The 23,499-nt window shown below is 38.9% G+C and overlaps 2 protein-coding genes across 3 annotated transcripts; one reads left to right on the forward strand and one right to left on the reverse strand.

Moving 5' to 3' along the window:
* The first annotated feature begins 6,871 nt into the window (after nt 1–6,871).
* LOC131246517 (histone H2A.1-like) lies at nt 6,872–7,925 on the forward strand. Its single transcript, XM_058246722.1, has 2 exons — nt 6,872–7,137; nt 7,487–7,925. The coding sequence occupies exons 1-2, from the start codon at nt 6,931–6,933 to the stop codon at nt 7,709–7,711; spliced, it is 432 nt and encodes a 143-aa protein (XP_058102705.1). The 5' UTR covers nt 6,872–6,930; the 3' UTR covers nt 7,712–7,925.
* Nucleotides 7,926–12,253: 4,328 nt separating this feature from the next.
* Nucleotides 12,254–20,409, reverse strand: LOC131246518 (DNA replication licensing factor MCM2). 2 transcript variants are annotated; one of them, XM_058246724.1, is made up of 18 exons: nt 20,254–20,409; nt 19,949–20,151; nt 19,675–19,859; nt 18,208–18,392; nt 17,888–18,077; nt 17,443–17,662; nt 17,146–17,353; nt 16,936–17,070; nt 16,658–16,849; nt 16,391–16,563; nt 15,792–15,980; nt 15,594–15,710; nt 14,918–15,002; nt 14,660–14,833; nt 14,467–14,547; nt 14,160–14,342; nt 13,025–13,186; nt 12,254–12,944 (listed from the first exon to the last, which is right to left on the reverse strand). In XM_058246724.1, the coding sequence occupies exons 1-18, from the start codon at nt 20,254–20,256 to the stop codon at nt 12,819–12,821; spliced, it is 2,811 nt and encodes a 936-aa protein (XP_058102707.1). In that variant the 5' UTR covers nt 20,257–20,409; the 3' UTR covers nt 12,254–12,818. The 2 variants fall into 2 exon arrangements, with proteins under 2 accessions (XP_058102707.1, XP_058102706.1); XM_058246723.1 differs by having other exon boundaries at nt 14,467–14,592; nt 14,681–14,833; nt 20,254–20,408.
* Between the last annotated feature and the right edge of the window lie 3,090 nt (nt 20,410–23,499).

The raw sequence follows: 23,499 nt of genomic DNA on the forward strand, positions 1-23,499 counted from the left end.
TTTTCCTGTGTAAATACCAAAGTGCCTCTTCAAGACATTAACACTCATTCATAATAAACAACATCCTTTCATGAAAGGACTTGACCTTTCTTCTATGACAATTATTTCGATACCTTTTTAGATAGAAAAAGGTCATTCAACAATTTAAAACGGTTACCACATGAGTGACATGCGGCATATATGCCACATGTACAACCATGTTACAGTCACTCCTAATCAACACTAATGTTAATAATAATTCAAAATAGTCAAGTTGCATTATGGCAAAAATAATAATAATTTTGAACCACGTGTAAAAAAGACTAAGGCTTTATTAGCTCCATGCGACAATGCGCACGTGCGAAGTGCGCCTAATAAAGTGCCCAAGTAGCCCTACAGCCCACATCACGTGCGGACGGTTCGCACCATCCTTGAGGAGATTTGAACCCTGGTTGTAGAAGCAAAAATCCATTCTCTTACCAACTAACTATACACACTATATAAAATTTAAATAATTAATATATTTATTTACTTTCTATAAATAACTTGTATTTTTAAATTTTATTTTTATTACAAAAAACACAACATACCTATCCTCAATCCATTGATTTTTTTTCTCTCCTATGCATTCCACGATGGATGGGTAGTGTCGCCAGCAAAAGATTTCACCAATTAGATATCCAATGGACTCTTATATGGCCTAATAAATGGATGGTTGGAACAAAATGTGTAATGAATTGAGATTTTGGTGCACACGCATTAATCTAAGCAGCATCCACAAATCCATACATATAGCTATATATCAATATATGTAAGTTGTGACAATTGATATGTGTGATTGATCTCTTTAATATGAACTATTAACTTATGTAATAACAATTATAAGATTTTTTGCATGCGCATGAGTGTACGCATACATGTACATACACACTTGCACTCTTGTCACTTACATTCACAAGATCACTTATTTATCTATAAAACTAATTATAATTTGACCATTGAATATGCCTTAAACCTGTCGAGAGTCAAAACCACTCAATTATAATCTTGTGGTTACACTAAAAATTTGTTCAAATAGATTTCTCACTTGTACACCCAATCAACATAATTAAAACAATACAATCTTGAGTTACATTGGCCTATGAAAAACTATTAAAGTTAGAGATCAATATATGAAAAACTAATAAAGTTAGAGATCAATTTGCCTTTGATTAACCAATAATCATCACCATAAATTTACATCACTAATGAATGTTGAATCCATGACTTAGATCAACTATTTGAGTAATGTGATAATACACTTAATCCATATAAAATAATTTAATCTAGAAAATGGACCAATGCCTTGATTCTTACCCTTAACCAAGGTGTACAAATACTCCAATTCTATCATTAACCCCATGTCATTCATTCATCAACTTTCACATCTTCTCATATATGTAGTCATTCACCGAATCAACTATATAGATACTTAATTAGATTTATATTTAGCAATATAATAGTCCACTTTACTATCAAAAACCATTCCATCATTGCAAACTTATTCAAAGATCATCTAAACCACACTTAGACTCGTCTATGCGTGAATCTAAACCATACACTTCATTTCTTACCCTTGCATGATTATATTCGATTGCTGAATTTTAATTCTAATGCCTAGAGTTGCGTCCACTGATCATCTAGGATTTTTGCAGTATATATGTTTTTATCCTACACCATTTTGCAAAAAAATCCATTAATATGAGTTTAATCTCAATGAAATTTTAACCAATGCTTGATTAGCCCATTTGAGTTGTACATTGCTAATCTCGACATCCAACTCACAAGATTTACCATCCATCAAGATTTTCATTATATTTGTTGGATGATTCGCCTGAAAATTAGACAAAGACCATCATTACCATTCATAGACGACCCTGGACAAATTTACTAGTTCATATTCTATATCGAAGCATGTCTAAACTTATTTTTGGAGCCCTTAGATCATCTAGGAAGAATCCAATAATCCTTGCAGTTTATAGAAACAAAAAAAGGATTCGATAATTATGCATGCATCCAATACTGCACATCTCTATTCGATGGACCACAATCTGCCCATTAAGCATTTGTACTTGAACACCTCTAAAGACCTCACATATCATTTAGTGTGGTCCACACTGAGCTTTTGATCTGCTTCATTATTGGGCTCATGCCCTAAAACAAGTTGGGCAAAATGGATGAATGGTGCGAATAAAACATTTACATCACGATAGCCCCCACCAAAGATATCCTTGGTGGCCACTTCTGCTTCCCATCATCTAACAGGAACTGCATGGTGTTATGTAGCCTGATGGTGTTGGGACATGGCTAATTTAATTGGGATAGGTGCCATTGTCATAAATGGGTCACACAAAGCATGATTTAAAGTTGCTAGGTGGAGCATGTGCCCAATGAGCCATTCTTTATTAGCAGCACATGGCCCAATCAAATCCCATCAAGTCACCACATCACCTGACTACATGGTGTTGGGGCTATTAGGCAATCTGTGGTGTTGGGGCCATAGGCAATATGTAGACGCGGCTTGGGTGAATCCCTGAATCCACACCAGGGTCAGTGGATCATTGACTATAAGGCTCCTTGAGATGTATGTACCTTACATCCACGTCACTCACCCATACATTCTACGTCACTCACCCATACAATCTGATAATGCATTTAAGGGCATGATAAAAAAAAATAAAAATGAAGCAAATCCAAATCTCAAGTGGACTATACCATATGAAGATACCCACCATTAAAAACTTCTTAGCGGCCACCGGAATATTTATTTGGCATCCAACTTGCTAATAGGGTCACAAGATCAAGATCTGAATGAAAGGGTTGCACAAGTATCAGCCTAATCCAAAACTTTTGTGGCCCACAGTAACTTTTTAATGGTCAATCACCACCTTTTCCTATGGTGTGATCTACATGAGATTTGGATCTGTTTCATTTCTGAGATCACAGCTTAAAATGAAATGTCAAAATAGATGGACAACATGGATGTAAGGCACGTACATCACAGGGGGCTCTACAGCCAGGGATCCATTGATGTCCAAAATAAATGCCCCTAAAAGAAAAAAAAGAAAAAAAAGAGAGAGAGAGAGAATGTGCTAGTATCTATGCCAGGATCTAGACTCACAAAAATGCATTTCCTTCTAAGGATCAAACTCCTAAGGGATAGGCCAGCACTAAGAGTGATGAATAAATAATAACCTACCATGCACTAGCAAGAAAACTTTGATTCTTTAAAAAAGAGTGATGAATAAATAGGCCAGCACTAAGACATTACTTATATGCTGCATGTGGCACACACCCAAGTAAGATTAAAATCTCTTTATTAGGGAAGTGGATTAGGTGTTGCCCTGGCCTCACTTAAGAAAGTGCGACCCTTATTGTGTGGCTCACTTTGACTTATGCATTCTAAATCTATGCCATTCATTTGTTTTGCTAAATTATTTTAATGGCACAAGCTAAAAATTGAACCAGATCCAAATCTTGTGTATAGACCATTTTATAGGAAACAATAGTGATTAAACATCTACCGTTAAAAACTTCATAGGCCCACCATAATGTTTATTTGCCACGGAATCTGCTGACAAGGTAAAAAAAAAAAAAAAACCAGGATTAAGGGACAAAGCAAATAACAGTTCAGTTCAAAACTTTTGTGGCTCATAAGAAATTTTTAACACTATCACCGCTGTTTTCTATGCTAAGGTCCACGTGAAATTTGGATATGCTACGGTATTGGGTTCATGCCCTTAAATGATCTTTTTAAAATGGCACGTAATCCCATCCCCCTTATTAAGAGAGCAGATTTCGAAATGTGTACCAAGTAAACTAAGCGAGGCCCACCATCATATCAGTGACTTATCCATGATTCTAAGTAAACTATGTGAGGCCCACCATCATGTTTGTGATTTATCCATGCCTCGCATCCATTTTTCCTAACTCATTTTAGTGCACAAGCTCAAAATTGAAACATAGTCAAAGCTCAAATGGGACCACACCGTATCATAGGAAACATTGGGAATTGAACACCTGTTGTTGAAAACTTACTGTGGGCACAAAAGTTTTGGATCAAATTGATATTTTTGTTTTCCTTCATCCATTTCTAGTTGTCACCTTTAGGGCCTGTTTGGCAGAGTGGATTTGCAACCCCTGAACTTGAAATCCTCCTATTGTGTTAGGCAATGCGGATTAGGGATCAACTTTACTCCAAAAGTAGTCATAAATGGTATGTTTACAAGGGTTTGAATTTAATTACTTAATCACATCTCTAATTAGTGAACATATATAATGTTTGACACAATTGTTGTAATAAGCCCACGGAAATATATACTTTGCCCAACAATGATGAAATTCCAAGTCTCAAATGGGCGACAAGCACAAGATCATGTCCGAACGACTAAACAACAGTTTTTAACTGTTGATTTACATGGACAATGTTTGGATGGTGTTGATCATCATAATAAAGTAATTATAGTGATGCGATTGAGAATCTAATTACTTTGGGATATCATTAATGGGCCATGTGCCCAATGGAATAATAGTATAGTGATACACATGTTACACATGTAACTCTTGGAAGGATTTTAGATGTAATCTAAGCTCTCAGAGTATATTTGAAACTCCCGAGATTTGGAACCCATGTATTTGAAATCCTCAATTAGCTTAGGGCCTGTTTGGCCACGTGAATTACAATGGATTACATGGGATGGAATTACGACCATCCAATCATTTATGACTTGCAGTGGATTGTCAACTGCATATGGTGTACACTTCTATCCCATGCGCCGCCGGTGAACTGTTTGGATTATGTGGGATATCGGAAACAACGTCACTCCTTGCAACTTCACCCACTATATGGATAGCTATGTGGGACCCACCGTGATTTATGTCTTTTATCCACTCCGTCCATCCATTTTATTAGTTAATTTTATGTGTTCAGCCCAAATTTGAAGCAAACCCAAAGTTCAAGTGGACCACACCACAGGAAATAGTATGAATTGAACTTCTCCCGTTGATTTTTTTTTTTTTTTGGGTATAGAAGTTTTTGATCTATCTAATATTTATTTATTTTTCCCTTCTTTCATGTCTTTGAGATCTTATGAACAGTTTGGATGATAAATAAATCTCACTGTGGGTTCTAGGAAGAAATCAATGGTGGCAATAATTATTCTCACTCTTTCTTATGGTATGGTCTAGTAGAGCTTTTGATATGCTTCAAGTTTCGACTAAATGCCTCAAATTAGCTGGAAAAATGGATGGACGGCGTGGATAAGTCGCATACATTCGCTATGGGCTCCAGTATAGAAAAAACATCTTACATCAATAAGTCGCGTATCTCGGTGGGATTTCAAAATCCCACCGACCCCATCGCACATGCCAATCTCTCTTAATACGCCGAGAGACGGATGCCATCCAAACACCACTCCATCCGTCACATCAGGGATTAGAGAATCCCATCCACTGTAATACAGAGTAAGCCAACTACGCAAACTGGCCCTTAGTGGTCGTTTGACATCGTGGATTGGAGGGGATTTCAAATACCCCTGGTTGTTTAGCAGCATGAAGCAACTGGGGATTTCAAATACAGGGGGGTTTCTAATCCCTTTTTGAGGGGTTTGCAATCCACGGTGAGAGCTTGGATTATACCTAAAATAATTTTAATAGTTGCAGGTATAACATGTGTATCATTGTACACTATCATTCTATTGAGCACATGGTCCGCTGATAATGATTAGCACCATCCAAACATTGTCCATATTAATCAACGATTAAAAATCATTGGTTAGTCACTCAGACATAATCTTGTGCTTGCAGTCCATTCAAGACGTGGAATTTCATCATTTTCAGTCAAGCATATATTTTAGTGGGCTTATCACAACCATAGTGTCAAAAATTATATATCTCACTAATTAGCGATATTAAAGTTAATTTTGTGATTAAATTTAAACCTCTGAAAATATATCATGCGTAGTTATTTTTGAGTTAAAGTTGATTCACACCTAGGGTGCCAAATACACCGGGAGGATTGCCAATCCGGAGGTTCCAAAACGAGGCTCCCAAAATGGCCCTTATGATGCCAAACAACCAGGGGGATTTTCAAATCTCCCCAGATCCATGATGCCAAACGACCCGAATAGGTTAGACAATAAAAAAACATGACTGTGGTATCCGCGCGAAGGTTTTGATGGTGGACGTCACTATCCCCACTGTTTCACCCCATGGGATTGCTCAACAGGGGGCCCCTCGTGGATCCCTGACCATGCAGCCCACCGTAATTTATTTACTTTAAATCTATGCAGTTAATCTGTTTTGAATGATCATTTTAGGGCATTTTCCAAAACATGAAGCAGTTCCAAATCTTAGGTGGACCACACTAACAAGAAACAATGGTGATTGAATACCCACAAGGAGTTTTTAATGGTCAATCAACACTGTTTCCTATGGTGTGGTTTACCTGATGTTTATATCTGCTTCATTTTTGGGATCATGCCCCTAAAACAAGCTGTCAAACTGGACGGATGGCGTGGATGTAAGGCATATACATCACAGTAGGCCCCACAGCGAGGGATTCACCCACCTCGGTGGATCCGGTTATCCACCGAAGCCACTCCCTGTTTCCAGCACTGTGAGTTGGTAACAGTGTTTTGGATATTTGAGTGCCTGAGTATCGAGCCTCATACGCTGCCTGAGTATCAAATAGCTCCAGCATTGAAGCCGGGTGTCTAAGAATAAATGAATCCTATTGGCGGAGACGTAAACACACGGATCGCCAAAGCTATCTCAGATCTCAACCGTCCGCATTCACCCTCACGCGGATCGACATCCCTCTATAAATACACCCTTCATTTTTGTAGACTCCGCCGAAGACCCCAAATCTTCTATTCAAAAAAGAGAGAGAGAGAGAGAGAGAGAGAGAGAGAGATGGAAGGAGGAAAGACGACGAAGGCAGCAGGAGGGAGGAAAGGCTCTTCAAAACGAAAGGCGGCAGTAACGAAATCTGTGAAAGCAGGCCTTCAGTTTCCTGTTGGAAGGATTGCTAGGTTCTTGAAGCAAGGAAGATATGCGAGGCGGGTTGGAACTGGCGCTCCTGTCTATTTGGCTGCTGTTCTTGAGTACTTGGCAGCTGAGGTAAAAATCCTGAAAAATCAAACACCTTTTTCCTTCTTTCACTATTTTGATGATTTGGGTTTTTGGGTATGCTTTGATTATATTTAAAGTGCTGCGAAAACCCCAAAATTCATGATTTCTGCTGTTTTGGATTTGTGGGTATGTTTTGGTTTGACTTGAAATGTTGCAAAAATCAGTATAGAGAAAGAACCCCTGTGAGGTCTTGGTTCTGTCCTCTGATTTTGGGGTTATGGATATGCCCTAAATCTGATAAAATGTAGTGAAAAAACTCCTTAACTACACTATTCTCTCTCTCTCTATATATATTTATCTATATCTGATGTGTATGTTCTTTTCCCTTCTTTTAAAGGTTTTGGAGCTGGCTGGGAATGCTGCTAGAGACAATAAGAAGTCTCGCATCATTCCAAGGCATGTTCTTTTGGCTGTGAGAAATGATGAGGAGCTTGGGAAATTGCTAGCTGGTGTGACGATTTCAAGCGGTGGTGTTTTACCAAACATAAACTCTGTTCTCTTGCCTAAGAAGTCTGAGAAAGGGAAGTCTGAGGAAGCTTCAAAATCTCCCAAAAAGGATTGATTGGGTTTGGATGAATGCTTTTTGATGTGTTTTGCTGATGCTGGATACTGTTTTTTGGTTTTGGTGTTGGGATGGTCTTTGCTGCTTTCCTTTCTTTTTGAGTATTTTGTAAATATAGTAATCTCACTGTTGAGGTATAGATGTATGTCCTTCAGCAAAAGGATGCAATAGATGTTATCATCAGATCTCCATCAATGAAGTTTCTTTAAGTTAATGGTTTTGCTGTTGTTGCTTTATACATTTATCCTATATGTTTTTTGAATACCAATGTGTGGTATGTGTGTATGCCAAGAAATGATGTTGTGCATTAACCTGCTACCTTGTATGGAATGGTGTGTTTGATGCCCCATGGTTCCAGGTGAAAGTAATTGGAATGGTGTGTTTAAGCAAATCTGTTATCCATGGTAGAGTAAGTTGTCTTCATCCACCCTTGTCATTTCATGTGGGTGTTGATGTTGTTTCTTGTGTATGTGTGTGTGCACTTGCTGAAAATGGTACTTGGCAATGCATCTTAGTTTTTCTAAGAAAAACAAGGGTTGGTTGATTTTTCTTCCCATGATGATTTAAGTCTACATTTAATCTCTATTATATATATTAGTTATGGTTTTTAAATGATAGTCACTTGTAACCTTTTCTTCTCTTTGTAAGTAGTTTGCACATGATGCAAAGTACATAGGGACCATGTGATAAAAAGCCTTGGGAGGCCTATTGTGCTATCTTTGTGATGTTAATGTTCTCCATTAGTTGTGGTGACTTGTGTTATGTTGTGAATCCAAATCAAAGTCATATTTGAAAACAAGTGTGCCAAATCACACTCAATTTCCTTCCCATCTCTCTCTCTTCCTCTCACCGTGTGTGTTGTGCAATGTCATATGCATTTAACTATGGAGCTGTTGAGCTAGTTGACATGAGTTTTGGTCTAGAGGATGTGGTGGGCGAATACCATGAATTGCTTGGATGTTGCCCATTTTATGACTTGTGGGGGTTGGTTTACTAGGTATTAACTTTGAACCTTTTTTTTTTCCTCTCTTAACTTGGTTGGCAATGTTTGCAAATATCAAATTTTGTTGATTTTTGAACATACAATGTGCAGAAGTTAGCAATTTATTTTATCCATGAATTAGCTGCATGTAAATATGCAAAACACCCTATTTGTTGTTCCCGGGTCAAGCAAACAAATGTTGTTTTGCTCTGCCAAGTGTTCTCCATGCCCTTTTTATTGTTGTCTTAAAAATATTCACCACCTTACTGCTTTTCTTGTGTTACTCTTGCCTTTGTGGTACGTATAGCTGTAGTTGGATGGTGAAAGTAGGAAATGGTTAACATTCCATGAAAAAGAAAGCAGGTTACATTTCAACCAAACCTCTTCTGAATATCTGATTAAAAATTACCAATAAAAATCAGCTTCCAATGATCCAAACCTTACAACAGGTGGGCCTACAACCACTTCGATTGACTTGACCACATGGGGACCTGAGGCATTTGTTGTAGGGTCTCTATAAAACCTTCTCCTTCCCCATTTCTTCTCCGTATGATTATTAGTAGAACATTTAGAGCTAACTTAATTCACTTGGGCCTATATTGTTAATAAATCTCAGTGTTCTCTTGAACCAACCTGGGTGCTCACCCAACCGGTCACAACCAATACTGTCAATCTGCATAGTGGTCTCTTGCATACACCTTGGTGCTCACTCAACTCGCCACAATCGACGGAATATCTACCGGCTTGCATAGTGGTTTCTTACACACACCTAGGTGACAATGGACGGAATATCTACCAGCTTGCATAGTGGTTTCTTACACACACCTAGGTGCTCACCCAATCGGCTATGACTGATGGAGCATCCGGTCTATTGAGCACACTTGGGTGCTCAACTAAAGAAGTTCACGGGGGCGGCCGTTGCACACACTTGGGCCTTACTTGAAGATATTTACAAAGTCTCTTACACATACTTGGATACCTACCCAAAGGTATCAATTGTAGTTCTCACTTGTGGAATGCATGAATTATACGCATCATTCTCAATACTTTTAAAAAAGCAAGCACTAAATTTTTATTTTTATTTTTTACACGCACTCGCACCTACCCACACTATGATGGGTACTCGAACCCATGACTTCTGTGTTGAAACTCTTATCAGTCTACAACTGAGCCATGAGTAGAGGCTCAACAAGCACTCCACTTTCCAGCCCTTTGGAGGCATCAAAACACAATCAAATCTTTGACAAATGTATGGATTTTTAATTTAAAACGTAATTAACAATAAATCATTGAAATTCAAGAACAAGGCATAATGAGTCATGAATTATAGATTTTAAATTCACGCGCTAACGTGATAAAACGAGAAATGTAATTTAATACTCTCATCACCATGAAATTGAATTGAAAACATAGTATGATATATTCAACTTTCTAACCCTTTCTAGGCATCAAAACACAATCAAATCTTTGACAAATGTATGATTTTTTAATTTAAAATGTAATTAACAATAAATCATCGAAATTCAAGAGCAAGGCATAATAAGCCATGTAATTATAGATTTTTAATTCATGTGCTAACATGATAAAACGAGAAATGCAATTTAACACCCTTATCACCATGAAATTGAATTGAAAACATAATATTATATTATAGTGTGAAAACCTGCATGAGACAACTCACTTATGATCATCGACACGGCTCGGCTTGATTTCAGCCCAACTTGGCCTTGACTCGGCTGGTGAGTCAACTCAAACTCTCTCCTTTGATCTCTCTCTCTCTCTCTCTCTCTCTCTATATATATATATATATATATATATATATTCGCTATGAATTGATTTTCACGTTTAGGAGGGGTTATAGTCTATAAAGCTTACTTGTGGTTTTCAAAAATCCTTGTCATGGAGGGTTGGTGTTATGTTGACACATAAGCTTTGAGTAATTTGATTTCGACGGTAGATGGGTTTGGTTTGGTGCTTCCAAGCGATGATCAAATCTAGGTTTAAAGATATATACTTCCTGATGGTCGAAGTTAATCGATGGCATATGCTACTTTAAAGGTTATAAGGTAGGATAAATTTTGCTTCCACATATTAAAGTGTTGACAATAAAATATTTTAGAAATGATAGATTTCTCACTAGAATTTCTTTAAGCCCTGGGCATAAATATTTCAAAATTATTGAAATGAAAATTTTAAGAATATAATGAAATATTTTAATGGAACTCCACACTTGTACCAGAGATATGTGATAGCGGCAATAGCATAATTAGTAATGATTCGATATAGCGTCTAGGTCAAGGTGTGTATGTGGTCGCTATTTTTAAGATAGTTCTCATCTCTTAATGTATTGAACATGCATAGAAAGTCATTGGCACCCTCTCTCTCAGGATACAGTGCCCCAACAAATAGATGTACACAGTGTGCACAAGCTGTATAAATCTCAATACCAACAAGCTAGTAACACAACATTCTTTATATCCAAAAGAGGAAAAACATGAGACAAAGGTTAGGAGAGCATTGAAGAGATTTCGATTTCTCTAATTTAAAAAACCATAACCCTCAGTCCCTTTTATAAAAAAATAATTAGCCTTGATGCGAAAAAACCTATTCAGAGAAAAACTATCATAATGTTATATAGATGCATCACGGGTTAAGAGGCACATTTCGCACCATTGAAATGACCTAATTAAGTTAGCCACATCCAACTGTCATGATTAAAAATAATAATGGGCAAAACTAAGCCCATCAAAACACGGGACATGATTGTCCCTCTCTCATTGCACGCAAGTATAGGAGGTGTGTACGGACATATACAACTAATTAAAAGGCATATAGGCTTGAACGTAACTTAACACAATTCATAAGAATCTAATGAGTAAAATATTTATGAACTTATTCACAATAACCCATTCAATCCAATACAGATTTTCACTAAAGACAACAAAAATAGAGTTACTTTTGCTTTTCCAAACTTCCTTTCTTTATAATTTTTAAAATACACATAACATAGGGTAAATAATGTCCTATGGTTTGCAACATGCCAAGAATGTCCTGGTATGGATTGCAACACAGGTCATCTCGTTGGAGGGAAATGAAATGGAAAAGATCTCTCTCTCTCTCTCTCTCTCTCATTATAGTTCAAAGCTCTCTCTCTCCTCTTATTATAGTTCAAAGCTCCCATTTTTTTTTTTCCTTATTGATGATAAAAAACAAAACTTTGATACCTGGCAAAGTGATGGATGACGCGCAAGCACTTTGTAATTATTCAGAAATTGCACAATATGAGTGCCTGCGTATCAAGCATCATATGCTGGCTGAGTATATGCTTTTTAACTCAAAGTGGCTCATGTTGGGCTTAGCAAGCCCACCAACCTGACGTTGAAAATTACTTAGATTTTAGTCAAAGTGGGCTTGTTACAATGAATATCTAAAATTCACAAATATATGCTATTTTGGGGTAATCAAGGTGATTTGCTTAATCAAATTCAGGTTCCTTAGCACATAATTTCAGTGCATTTCCAAATCCACGTTGCATTCAAATTACAGGCTCCCAAACAAAATTGATTCCAAATGATTGATTCCACTGTAATTGGTATTTAGATAGCAATGCATATCACATACAAGGTGTCACATGGACGGAAATTCAGCAACCATTCCATACAATGGTAAAAGGATAAATGCTGCAGGGAAGCAATCATCCAATCTCCAGAATTACTAGGGCATCCTCCATCCATGGGAAGGTAGCTTGGACCACCGAATCGGTGGGCCCACATGCACAGAAACCTGCAGACAACATAGTTATCTGATGCGCAGGTGCTGCTGGAAGCCAACTAATTCTCTACTTGAGAATGTAGAAAGCACAACATCCACAGATGGATGATTCAGGCTCTCTGTCTTGCTTTCTGTCCCCATCTCCAAATCCAAATAACCCACAAGTTTTTGAACCATACAGCTCTAGCTTTTTGTATAATAAGCACATTACTCTTTAAGTAATTTCATGATCACAAAGCTTCGTCTATTACAGAATCCATCACTAGTGTATGCTCCATTTGTGAGAAAAATCCATCTTCCTCATCTCGCAAGGGATACCAAATCAGCCCACGTTCTTTGCAGGGGGATGCCGAATCAGTCCAAATTCCTCGGAATGGGATGCCGAATCAGCCCCCGTTCCTCATCCAGCACAAAGTTTGCTTTGGAGAACTGGGTGCTGGTGAAGAATGGCTGCAGATCATAAATTTCATACTCTTGTGCCTGCACCAAACCAAATATCAAAATCAAAAGAGATCTCATGTGATGGAAGTAAATAAAACATGAAGTTTCCACTTGCTTACCTTGTTTCGAAGTTCGTCCACCTTCACCTCGATGTGGTTGAGCCTTGAGGTTGAACCTGACATGACTTCTTCGAAGTGCAAGGCATCCTTGACAAGCCCGCGCAAAAGATGGAGGAGGAGCTCATTGTAATCCTTCTTGAATGTCATGTACTTCTTGAAGCTCTGCAACAAGACATTTGGATCAGTTTCATGTGTTCCCTAAGTGATAAAAAACGATTCAGCACTAGTGATCAGCAGCAAGCATGACTTCAAAATTTGGACCAACTAACAAAATCCAGGTTTGGAGACGAAACCATTGTTTCAATAAAACACCCTAATTTTGCAGGATGTTTGGATCACACCCACAATCTCTGGTTTGGGAACCGCCAGATAATTTAGCTGATAAATCATCATTTTGTGTGAAATGACAATTGTTGGTACCCTCCCACAGTTGACATTACATGCAAACGGCCCCCAAGAGTTGTATAGTTGAGAGCATGACTTGTGTTTTTGAAAGAACTCTCGAGGCAAGATCACAGGCTTAAATTATTTGGGTGAGTACTTGACAAGTTACAAATATATATAAACTTGGGCTCTCAAAAAGAATGATTTTCCACTTTCGAAACCTTCAGAGTTGTTTCTGAATTTCTGATGATTGTTACACCATACATCTAAAAAAATGTCAGATTAGTAAATGGCATCAGTAACTCCAATGTTTGACAAATGTGTTGGTAAATCCAGACTATCTAACTAAAAGGCTACCTCATGGATGGGTGGTCAATGTGCTTGAAGAGACGAACTTCATAGTTCTGTTTTTTTTTTTTTTTTGGAAGGATAACTTCATAATTCTATTTCCTGGATCATTCTTAGACTTACTTGACCCTCCAAACATGGCTGATCGATTGGGTAGTTATGAGCATCCAGTCAGCATGACTCATATGGTCAAATGATCAAATACACCTTTCTTAGCCCTTCGGCTAAGATCAAGTGATTTATGTGATATGGCTCATACAAGAACTTGTCTAATTGGACACCCGGATAACATTTGATGTACACCAATGGAGGGTTGCAGGGTTGATACCATTTAATAAATGGCACTCAAAACATAGTCATAAACAGATTGCAAATGATGCCAAGAACAGTTGCAAAATTTTACCTTTTGTAAAGCCTTTTGGACCCCAAACTTCTGGGTTGAGATAAATGAATCCAGAAGGACTCGAATTGCCATGTCCACATCTTCTTGAGATACGTAATTTCTTAAATGCATTCTTGCATGGGCTTCTGACATTCGTATCATCGACTCTATGTGCCTTACTGCGATTGGAACTCCTTGACCATGCTGCACCAATTATTGAGCACATCATTTCATATCTCATAAAATAAACAACGTTCATGCAATTATTTCAGCATAAAGGGATTCCTGTTGATGCCATGAAGAAAAGAAAGGTAGAAGGAAATCTTACAGAGGACTCTCTCCGTAGCTCCGCATAAACATGTGTGAGTTTATCCAAATCGGCATCATGCAGTTTAGGGAATATGTTCAGCTTTGCATATGTTATATACTTCTTGAGCATATCTTGAGAAAGTATCTGATAAGACAAATGGTTCTCTTAAAAAGATTACAGAAGGAAGATTGCATTGAGTTGCAAGAGTCACAAGAGTGGTAGAGTTCGATACCTCAGGATCGACTGGCATGGCAGAGGCTGGGAAATCATCTTGAGAATTGCCAACGGATTTGTCATCCAGATTGGCTCCTTTGGGTTGTGACTTAAAGTGACTATCCACAACAAATTTCGCAAGCATTTCATCTGTGACAGGATCGACTATGTCCTGCATGAAATTAATTTTCCAACTATAAGGAGCAGTTATTAGGAAAACCCCACAATAGATGAAAGTGCCAAAGAGAGAAATGACCTTGACAACACAGAGGACGTCAAAACGAGAAATAATCGGATCCGTCAGCTCCACATTTTGTGAGAAAGTCTTTGAAGAATCGTACCTGAGTGAACATGAATATGATACTCATAGAACCAACGTTGCATTCAAGCACCTAAAAGAAATTCCACCAATATTCATGTGCGAGTTATAAGATACTCAGGCTGCATATGACCCTTGACATGCAGGCACTCAGAAATTGTACATGTGCAATACACTAACTTTAAGTTTTCTTTCTTTTTTCTTGTCCTAGTTTTTTCGATAGGCAAATTGGGCTCGAACGTGAGACCTCGATGTTGAAAAACACCCCGCCATACATTAACTCAAGTTAAGCTGACAAAATTGTCGAACCCTCTGTCGCTAGTCAAATTCCCAACATCAGATTGGTTTAATGATCCTTACCTCTGATTTGTAGATGCTTGTGGAAATAGGAAAATTGGATGCTTTTCATTTTTAGGCGTCCAATAAATGTCTTGCAATCCGACGATAAAATAACAAAATAAATGAAATTTCTGGTTCATGGTACATCTGAACGGGACCCATGACTTGAATGGTTTAATTTTGAATTAATTGTATCCTTCGTGGGCAATCTCTAAGTGCCTGTGTATCATCTATCACACTTTGCCAGAGTATCAAAGTTTCTCTATTCGTGTACCTTCCTCCAACTGGATTTGCAGCAGCAATGACAGAACAACGTGCTTGGAGAGATGTGACAATCCCAGCCTTCGAAATGCTAATGCTCTGTTGCTCCATGGCTTCATGGATACTCACTCTGATCACAGATTTCTCACTCTTAATAGGATACTGAAGAAAAAGATAGTGGTGATTGAGCTGAGAATACAAGACTTCTCACCTGTCCTGATCATTCATTTTGTCGAACTCATCAATTAGGCAGATGCCTCTATCGGCTAGGACAAGGGCCCCTCCTTCAAGAGTCCATTCCCTTGTGACAGGGTCCTTGTGCACTGCTGCTGTGAGCCCAACAGCAGAAGCTCCTTTTCCAGTTGTATAAACAGCCCTTTGCCCTGTCTTCTCAACGTACCTACAAAGTAATATACATGCTTAGAGGATTGCCTAGAGTTTCTCTAAGCCCATGTGCACCTCTACATGCAATGTGCCAACGTGGCATGTGTAGAACGTCCAAGCCATGCATCAGGTGGTCCGACCACGTAGATGTCCTAGCCCAAAACTCAGGATGATCCAGTCATCAGTCAGGCCGCATGTGAATGTTAAATATGGAGGTCTTCAGTATTTCATACACATCTAGCTCACCTGATGAGCTGACCAGCCCAATTCTTAGGCACAGTCATCTACATTGTGCAGCCCACTGATGCAAGGATAGGATGTTCTGCACACATGCATAAAGGTGCACTTGGAGAAGTTCATGTGGGCTTAGCAAAAATGAATAATAAACTGGAACATGCATTAGGTTTCAAGTGGTGTTGTCCTTACTTGAGGAACTGTGACTTGGCTGTACCCGGATCGCCGAGGAGGAGAACATTTATGTCCCCTCTCAATCGATGCTTTCCTTTAACATTCTTTTCCTGGCCTCCAAACATAGCAAGAGCTATTGCAGTTTTGATGTCTTCATGACCATAGATTGATGGGGCTATGGACTTAACAATCTGCAGATTAAGTCGTGAATTATTAAATGGTGAAAGGCTTAAGGAAATGTACTCCATTGTGGAAGTGAAAACAAGAGTTTCCTGGATAACAGACCCTTTCTCCAATCCTTGGGTCCTTGGACAACTTCTCAATTTCTGCCTTGTCCTCCTCGGTGAGCTTGTAAGCGGAGAAGAGGTCCTGCTTCTTTGTGACGTAGTTCGCTTCAACCACGGTTGCAAAGACAGGAAACCCATTTTTCGTATTCAAAGATAAATCAAAGTTGTTCGTGTATATGCCTGTGACCTCCTGAGATAGATATTATCCAAGAAAATATTAGGGGGAATCGCCCAATCTTGTCTGATTAAAATGCAAGTATGAGATGGGATATTTACAATTTCTTCTCCAGGACGAGCACAATCGATTAGATCATTTAGGAGTATCACTTCTTTGTATCTCGGAAGTCGACCAGCTGGGACGATTCCTGGACTCTCCTGAAGTGTGAGTTTCTGGTAGTTCCTGTAAATTGTCTGAAAGGAGGAATGATTAGAAAAGAACAAAGGAAATAAATTTTCCTACGAGTATGTGAAGAGCTTTGAACTTACCTGCTCGATGTTGACAGTGAAAGGCCCTTTCGATTGACATTCGGGGCAAGACCCCACCTTGACTTCTGAATAGGAGTTCTGGAAGAATGGCCCAAGAACCATCCCACATTTGTTGCAGTCATACTTCACCTGTTGCAACTGAGGGAAAACCCCAGATCGTCGAGTCACAACACCTCCTATGCGGATCATGGTGTTCAGATGGATTTGCCTGAGGAGCACCATAGTATAAAGTCATTTGGAAAGAAGGAAAAGAGTTCAAACATGTGAATCACGAGGAATTGAAGATCTCATTCCTACCTTATGTTGCGTATCTGATCATAAACTGGTAGGTTGGTTATCCGCACATAGATTTTTTGATGAATATTTTTGTAGTTCTTGTGGAAATCAAAGACGACATTCTTGGCAACCTCTTCCATGACCTCAAGCACCGATTGGGGTGCATCAGCCAGCCAGATGGCAATATTTGGAAGTATATAGATGAATTGCTTGTAATCTATCTCCAAGCTACATTTATTAGCTGCAGAATTGATATTAATGTAAGCATGGATAAACCCAAAATGAGAAAAATGAAGGCAAGAAAAATACACATCTAGTATGGTTTAGATGTAGATTGTGAGTGACCATACAGGGTCTTTGGCTCACAGAGAAAAGTCAGATGTAAGCAGAACCTTGATAATATTAATGGAGAGCAGGATTGTGTGGGTCACATAGAGAAAGCAGCTAAGCATAGAGAAGTTTTTACCTAAGACCATCTCATTAATCAGCCGAACATATTCGAAATCTCCTTGTTCATTCTTTGGATTTACATACGTAAGCAAGAACTCCTTAAATTTCTTAGCAATGAACCGGCGCACTTCATCTCTGGTAACCCACTCCCTCAAAGTTCCTTGGACACGATACATTTCAAACTCTCCTTCATCATCGTCTTCTTCCTGTCAAATCCATGCCTACCCAGTTAAAAGAAAGATTTCGATGGCTCAAATGAATATGCAATGCAGTACTATTTGTTGCAGCAGAATACAGAAAATGAGTTTCTTTCCTATGCATTTGAGAATTCAGAACCTCATAAGGTTCATCGTCAGTTTGATCAGTCATTGGCACATCGTCTCTTGAATGTCCTCTCTGTGATCTTCCAGGTGAACTTGGTGTTCCGCCATCAGTATCATCATAGCTTCTTGGTCCTCTTGGAGGCCTGAAATCAGCTCTAGACCTTTTTGGGTGCCTGTAATTAATTTCATCATCTGTGTCTGCAACCAAATCCTAGGATGTCAATGATCTGGTGCTTAATAATCAACATGCTACCAAGTCAAATTGCCCCATGAATTCAAAGCTGAACTGATGTAAAGAATTTGAAAGATTAGGTAATATCGATATTTACAAGTTTAGATTAGGCCGTAACATTAAGAAGGCCAGATTAAATGGTCAGCAAATCACAAGATCTATAACTTACCTTGGAATTAATACAAAATGAATAATTAAGAGACCTGGAAATATAGAATATGCATCAACCAACAATATTCTAACAAACCAATATCAAATTTCAGTTGTGACATCCAGAATCATAATAGGAAAAAGGCCCACTTTAGACTGTTAGTGCAATTCTATCTCAACTCCCTTTGAATCCATGAGAAAAATCTAAAAAATCCTACCGCTTCATGAACTGCCACTTTTTGGTTATTGAGTGAATTTCTACAACAAGTTTACCTAAATTCAAATAGGATTCAAGTTACCACGAATAATTTCAATAGTGTTCAACTCAAATCACAGGATTTCAATTAGATAACATTAGCAAATATAGATCAAATTGCACAATGACGGTTGCCATACAGCATCCATGCCAGTGAACACAATGAAATTATAAGAGATCTCTTGGATGGACATTGTCTCTTGTAGAAAAAAGAGCTCTTTGACGAAAATGGACTGCTATTCTATTAACTCCACTAATCATTTCTGGAATCACTGGAGTTAAAAGAATTACTCTTTGACACCTTGTTTTTGATATAATGGAAATTGACATCTACTTCAACGATCTTTACATGATGTGGGGCAATACCAATCAGTTATTGGAAAAGAATCAAATCAGTCCACATTGAGATGCATCTAATATATCCAAAGGAGTTCTTTTCTTGCCACAGCATCACTCATCAATTCAAAATAATCAAGAGCATTCATCTGGTGAGCTCCATTACAGACAGGCACACTGTAAAAACCATGGTCTTAGCCAATGGCCCATATATTCGACAGTCCATGATTAACAGGGATCATAATACACCGATCTTGTTGATGACAATTCCAGATGGGGATAATTTTAGGGCCTGTCCAGCAACTCATGTGGGGCCCACCAATTGTCAGTCTGGGTCACCGAAATGTGGGCTCCACCTGATTTTATTAACAAGAATGTTGAACATTACACTAAATGCATAATCATAAGCAGTAAAAAAAGAAAAAAAGAAAAAACCTAAATCTCTCGCTAAAAAGGAAAAAAAGAGAAAAAATCGGTTCATATTTTTTCCCTTAAAATCTCATTACCTTGATCATGTAGAAGGCGAGGGAGCTTCCGACTCACCGGTCCCATGTTCCCTTCTTTTGCATCGAGCTCCACCTCTGCTGCCCTCCGATCCTCCATGATCTGATCAATATCCCTCTCATCCTCCATCGAATCGTCCAGGCCCACCGATTCGTACTGATCATGCTCATCCATCCGACGGTAATCTCTGCGCCAAAATAAAAAAAACCCAAAAATTCAAAAAAATCCCCAAAATCAATCCATCGAAAACGAAAAAAAGGGGGAAGAAAATCTGACTCCATGTAATTGTCATTGTAGAGATCTTCTCCTTCTTCCTCATCATCAGCGTCATCAGGCTCGTCGCGTACAATCTCGGGATCGACGGCAGCCTCGTCGTCGGAAGAGGAGTCGGAGGCGTGGCTCGTGTTTGGAGGGAGCCGGTCCGTGCTGAACCCGGCTGAGGTGGGCGAACCGGGCGTTGATGGGTTCTCCGAATCGTCCTGTTCGGAGCGAAATATAGCGCATTAGAGGAAAAACGGTTCGTGAGATATCGGGATCTGCGAAATACGGAAGTGAGAGAAAGCGTGGTGAAGAAGACTTACCATGTTTCAGATCTGCGGAGACGATATCTTCTCGACGAATTTCTCGTTTTGCGGAGTCTGGCGTGCTCTGTTTCTGAGGTTAGGGTTTTGAGGTTCTCTGCGACTGGGGTATGGAGGGAAGGGGGTTGCTTTTTGGCGGGAAGATTTTGGCGCGAAGGCTGACGTGGCACTGCTCTTGTCGTTTCATCAGTTAGGTGAGAAGGGCGCGGCTTGGGTACTACTCCCGGACGCTGTTTGGCTAGTGTCCCTGCCATAGCCCAGTGGCTAGTGGTCGATGCTCTGTGGACCCCACTGTTATGTATGTGTTTTATCCATACGGTCCATCCATTTTTATAGATAATTTTAGATCTTGATCCAAAAATTGAAGGGGATATAAATATCAGGTAGACCACACCACAAGAAAACAGTAGTGATTGAATCTCCACCATTAAAATCCTCCTGGGGCCCACTGTACTGTTTTCTTGACATCCAATCTGTTGATTAGGTCTTACAGACCTAGATGAACGGAATAAAGAAAGATCAGCTTGATTCAAAACTTTTATGGCTCCTAATAAGTTTTTAATGGTGGAAGTTCAATCAACACTGTTTCCTATGATGTGGTCCACTTGAGATTAGGATATACTTAAATTTTTGTATCATACTATAAAATGATATAGAAAAATAGATGGAAGGCATGGATGAAACACATACATTATGATGAGGCCTACATTGCACCGGCCACTCGCCACTGGCTAGTGACCCCACCATGACCCAACTAGAGACGGACGTTCTTGGGGATCTGTGGGGTCCAACGCGGTGTATATGATTTATCCACGCCGTCCATACATTTTGAAATATCATTTTAGGTAACAATTCAAAAAACAAGGAAGATTGAAGGCTCAAGTGGACTACACCAAAGGAAGCAATGGGGATTGAATTTCTACCGTTGAAAAATTCCAAAGTCCCATCGTAATGTTTATTTGCCATCCAACCTGTTCATAATGTCACATAAACCTATATATTCATCACGGTGGGCCTCACAGATCCGTCCGTCTCTAGCTAGCTCATGATGGAGGGTTAGTACCCAATCCCCGCCCGGGGAGAAGGGGAGTGGTAGATCCACAGTCAACATCTTCAAGCGCTAGATACTGTACGTGCGTAATTTGCACATGTGTGAAGGACCTAAGACGTTCAGACTATGGTCCCCTTGGTGAAGATTTCTAAGGCACAAGATCAGGTAGGGCCTAAGACGTTCTAAAGCGCACTCGTTTCGTTTTTGGTTCAAAAAATTTACAGATCTGGTTAGTGCGGTTCAGTTGTAGAACTAAATCCGACAGTAGAACTGAACCATGGATCCAAACTTGTAGCCCGACCCTTTGGTCAATAAATATTTTAAATTTATTTTTTTAAACATAAAAAGCAAAAAAATTTAATTTTCTTTACTCTTTTCTTCTTTCAGGACTTCTTTATCTTTCAAGAATTGTGCAATTGAATTATATTATAAAAAACAATACAATTGGGCTGTATTATAAAAATAAATCATACAATTGGATAGGTTTATAAAAAATCCAGAAGTGTAAAACCCAATGAGAACCAAATTGATTTTTTACTGCCTGGTTCCGTTAGATTCTAGGGTGCAAATGGTCCAATTCCAATTCTAATTTTCCTGAAATTGTTGGGAACGGTTCAATTCTTATTTCACCTCAGTTCTTAAAAAAACCATACAATTGAGCTAAATTTTAAAGATATATCATGCAATTAGACAGGCCTATAAAAAGTCTAAAAATGTAGAACCGAATCAGAACTAAATCAGTTTTTTACCGCCTGGTTCCGTACGATTCTAGGGTGCAAACGGTCCAATTCTAGTTCTAATTTTCCTAGAATTGTTGGGAACGGCTCAATTCTTGTTTCACCCGAGAACTAGATTGAATTGAACCATGTGCACCCCTAGTAGCAGGGGCATGTCTTATAAAAGTAGGGGATCTCGATAGGTGCCATTATTGCACACGTGGAGCGATTGTATTTGGCGCTTGAAGAATGGAAGCGTGGAATTAAGATCCCCGGGGCCTACCATTTTAACTGGGCCAAATTGGATTCTCTTCTTAAAAGCCCAACTGCTGAGTCCAAAATGGTTGAGGGCAACCAGTGATTGGAATTGCTTATATGGAATAGATTTAGTGTAGAAATAAAATAAATCAAGAAGAAAGAATAAACAGTAAAACTAAAAACCTACATGAACACAGAGAAACTATTCTTAAATTTATGTAATTGTAAGAAGAATGCATTGGTCTAGGAAGAATAAATGTTTTTTGAAAGTTGAGTTCACTAATTTAAATTAAAATCCCTCTCATTTGGATATAACATCCCACCTTTTAGGAGGTTTTTAATTCTAACCCTTGTATTGGATTGGGGCTCATATTGATTTGTGTCCATATACAGATTGCCATCTGTTTTGTTAGTGTACCTTTTGAAAGGCACTTATTAACTTGGAAAACAAAAAGGAGAATAGACAGATCAAATGCTAAGGCAGACCACAACATTATGGCACCTACAATTGTGAGACTAAAACTGTATGTGGAATAAGCTCACGGATCTATCTGTACATGGGACATGGCGATCAGGGGTCGGATAGCTTACCTATCTGAGATGCCGCCATGGAAGCCGAATAAGAATACCAGAATACCTGTAGAGCTTAGGATCTTCCTCTCCTTCACACATTTTCTGCAATTCACAAGATGAGACTCGAATTTCTACAGTGGTGTAGGATCGGGGACCCAGCTCTCTAACATAGAGTCTGTGGGGATGAGAGTTTGAAACCCATCACAACTCTCTCTCTCTCTCTCTCTCTCTCTCTCTCACGCTCCACATTGTAGTATCCTAGTTCAACTCAAACTGCTGTCTGTGTAAGACAGCTATAGCATTCCAGCCCTAGAACGCAGAGCTGCGCAGATAGATTGCGCAGTGCATCACCTGAAGTGGGGCCCACTGGTCTACTCAATCATCCAGTCTGACTATATGACAATCCAGACCGTTGATCAATGAGGCCCACTAAATAGAGTTCTTACATTCTCCCACTTGGGCCTCATTGAGTAACGTCAATGATAGTCATATAGAATTATTTTGAAAACAAGTTTTTTTTCCTGATCCTTTAAGAAAATATCCAAATGGTCAACCAATAAAAACAGTTGGATAGTATGAGTAATGCTATTCAATCTGGTTCATCAAGATAGTCAGTATTGAAACGCGGTAGTCATCACAACATTTAAT

This window comes from Magnolia sinica, chromosome 5 (genome assembly GCF_029962835.1).
Source record: "Magnolia sinica isolate HGM2019 chromosome 5, MsV1, whole genome shotgun sequence".
NCBI classification, from domain to species: domain Eukaryota; kingdom Viridiplantae; phylum Streptophyta; class Magnoliopsida; order Magnoliales; family Magnoliaceae; genus Magnolia; species Magnolia sinica.

Excerpts from the sequence above, each read along its gene's own strand:
- LOC131246517 (XM_058246722.1), top strand. The coding sequence starts at position 6,931 with ATGGAAGGAGGAAAGACGACGAAGGCAGCAGGAGGGAGGAAAGGCTCT. Across the intron at positions 7,138-7,486 it reads TTGAGTACTTGGCAGCTGAG|GTTTTGGAGCTGGCTGGGAA; the intron begins GTAAAAATCCTG and ends CTTCTTTTAAAG.
- LOC131246518 (XM_058246723.1), bottom strand. Across the intron at positions 17,071-17,145 it reads TCACTGTCAACATCGAGCAG|ACAATTTACAGGAACTACCA; the intron begins GTAAGTTCAAAG and ends TCCTCCTTTCAG. Across the intron at positions 14,593-14,680 it reads CCATGCCAGTCGATCCTGAG|ATACTTTCTCAAGATATGCT; the intron begins GTATCGAACTCT and ends TTGTCTTATCAG.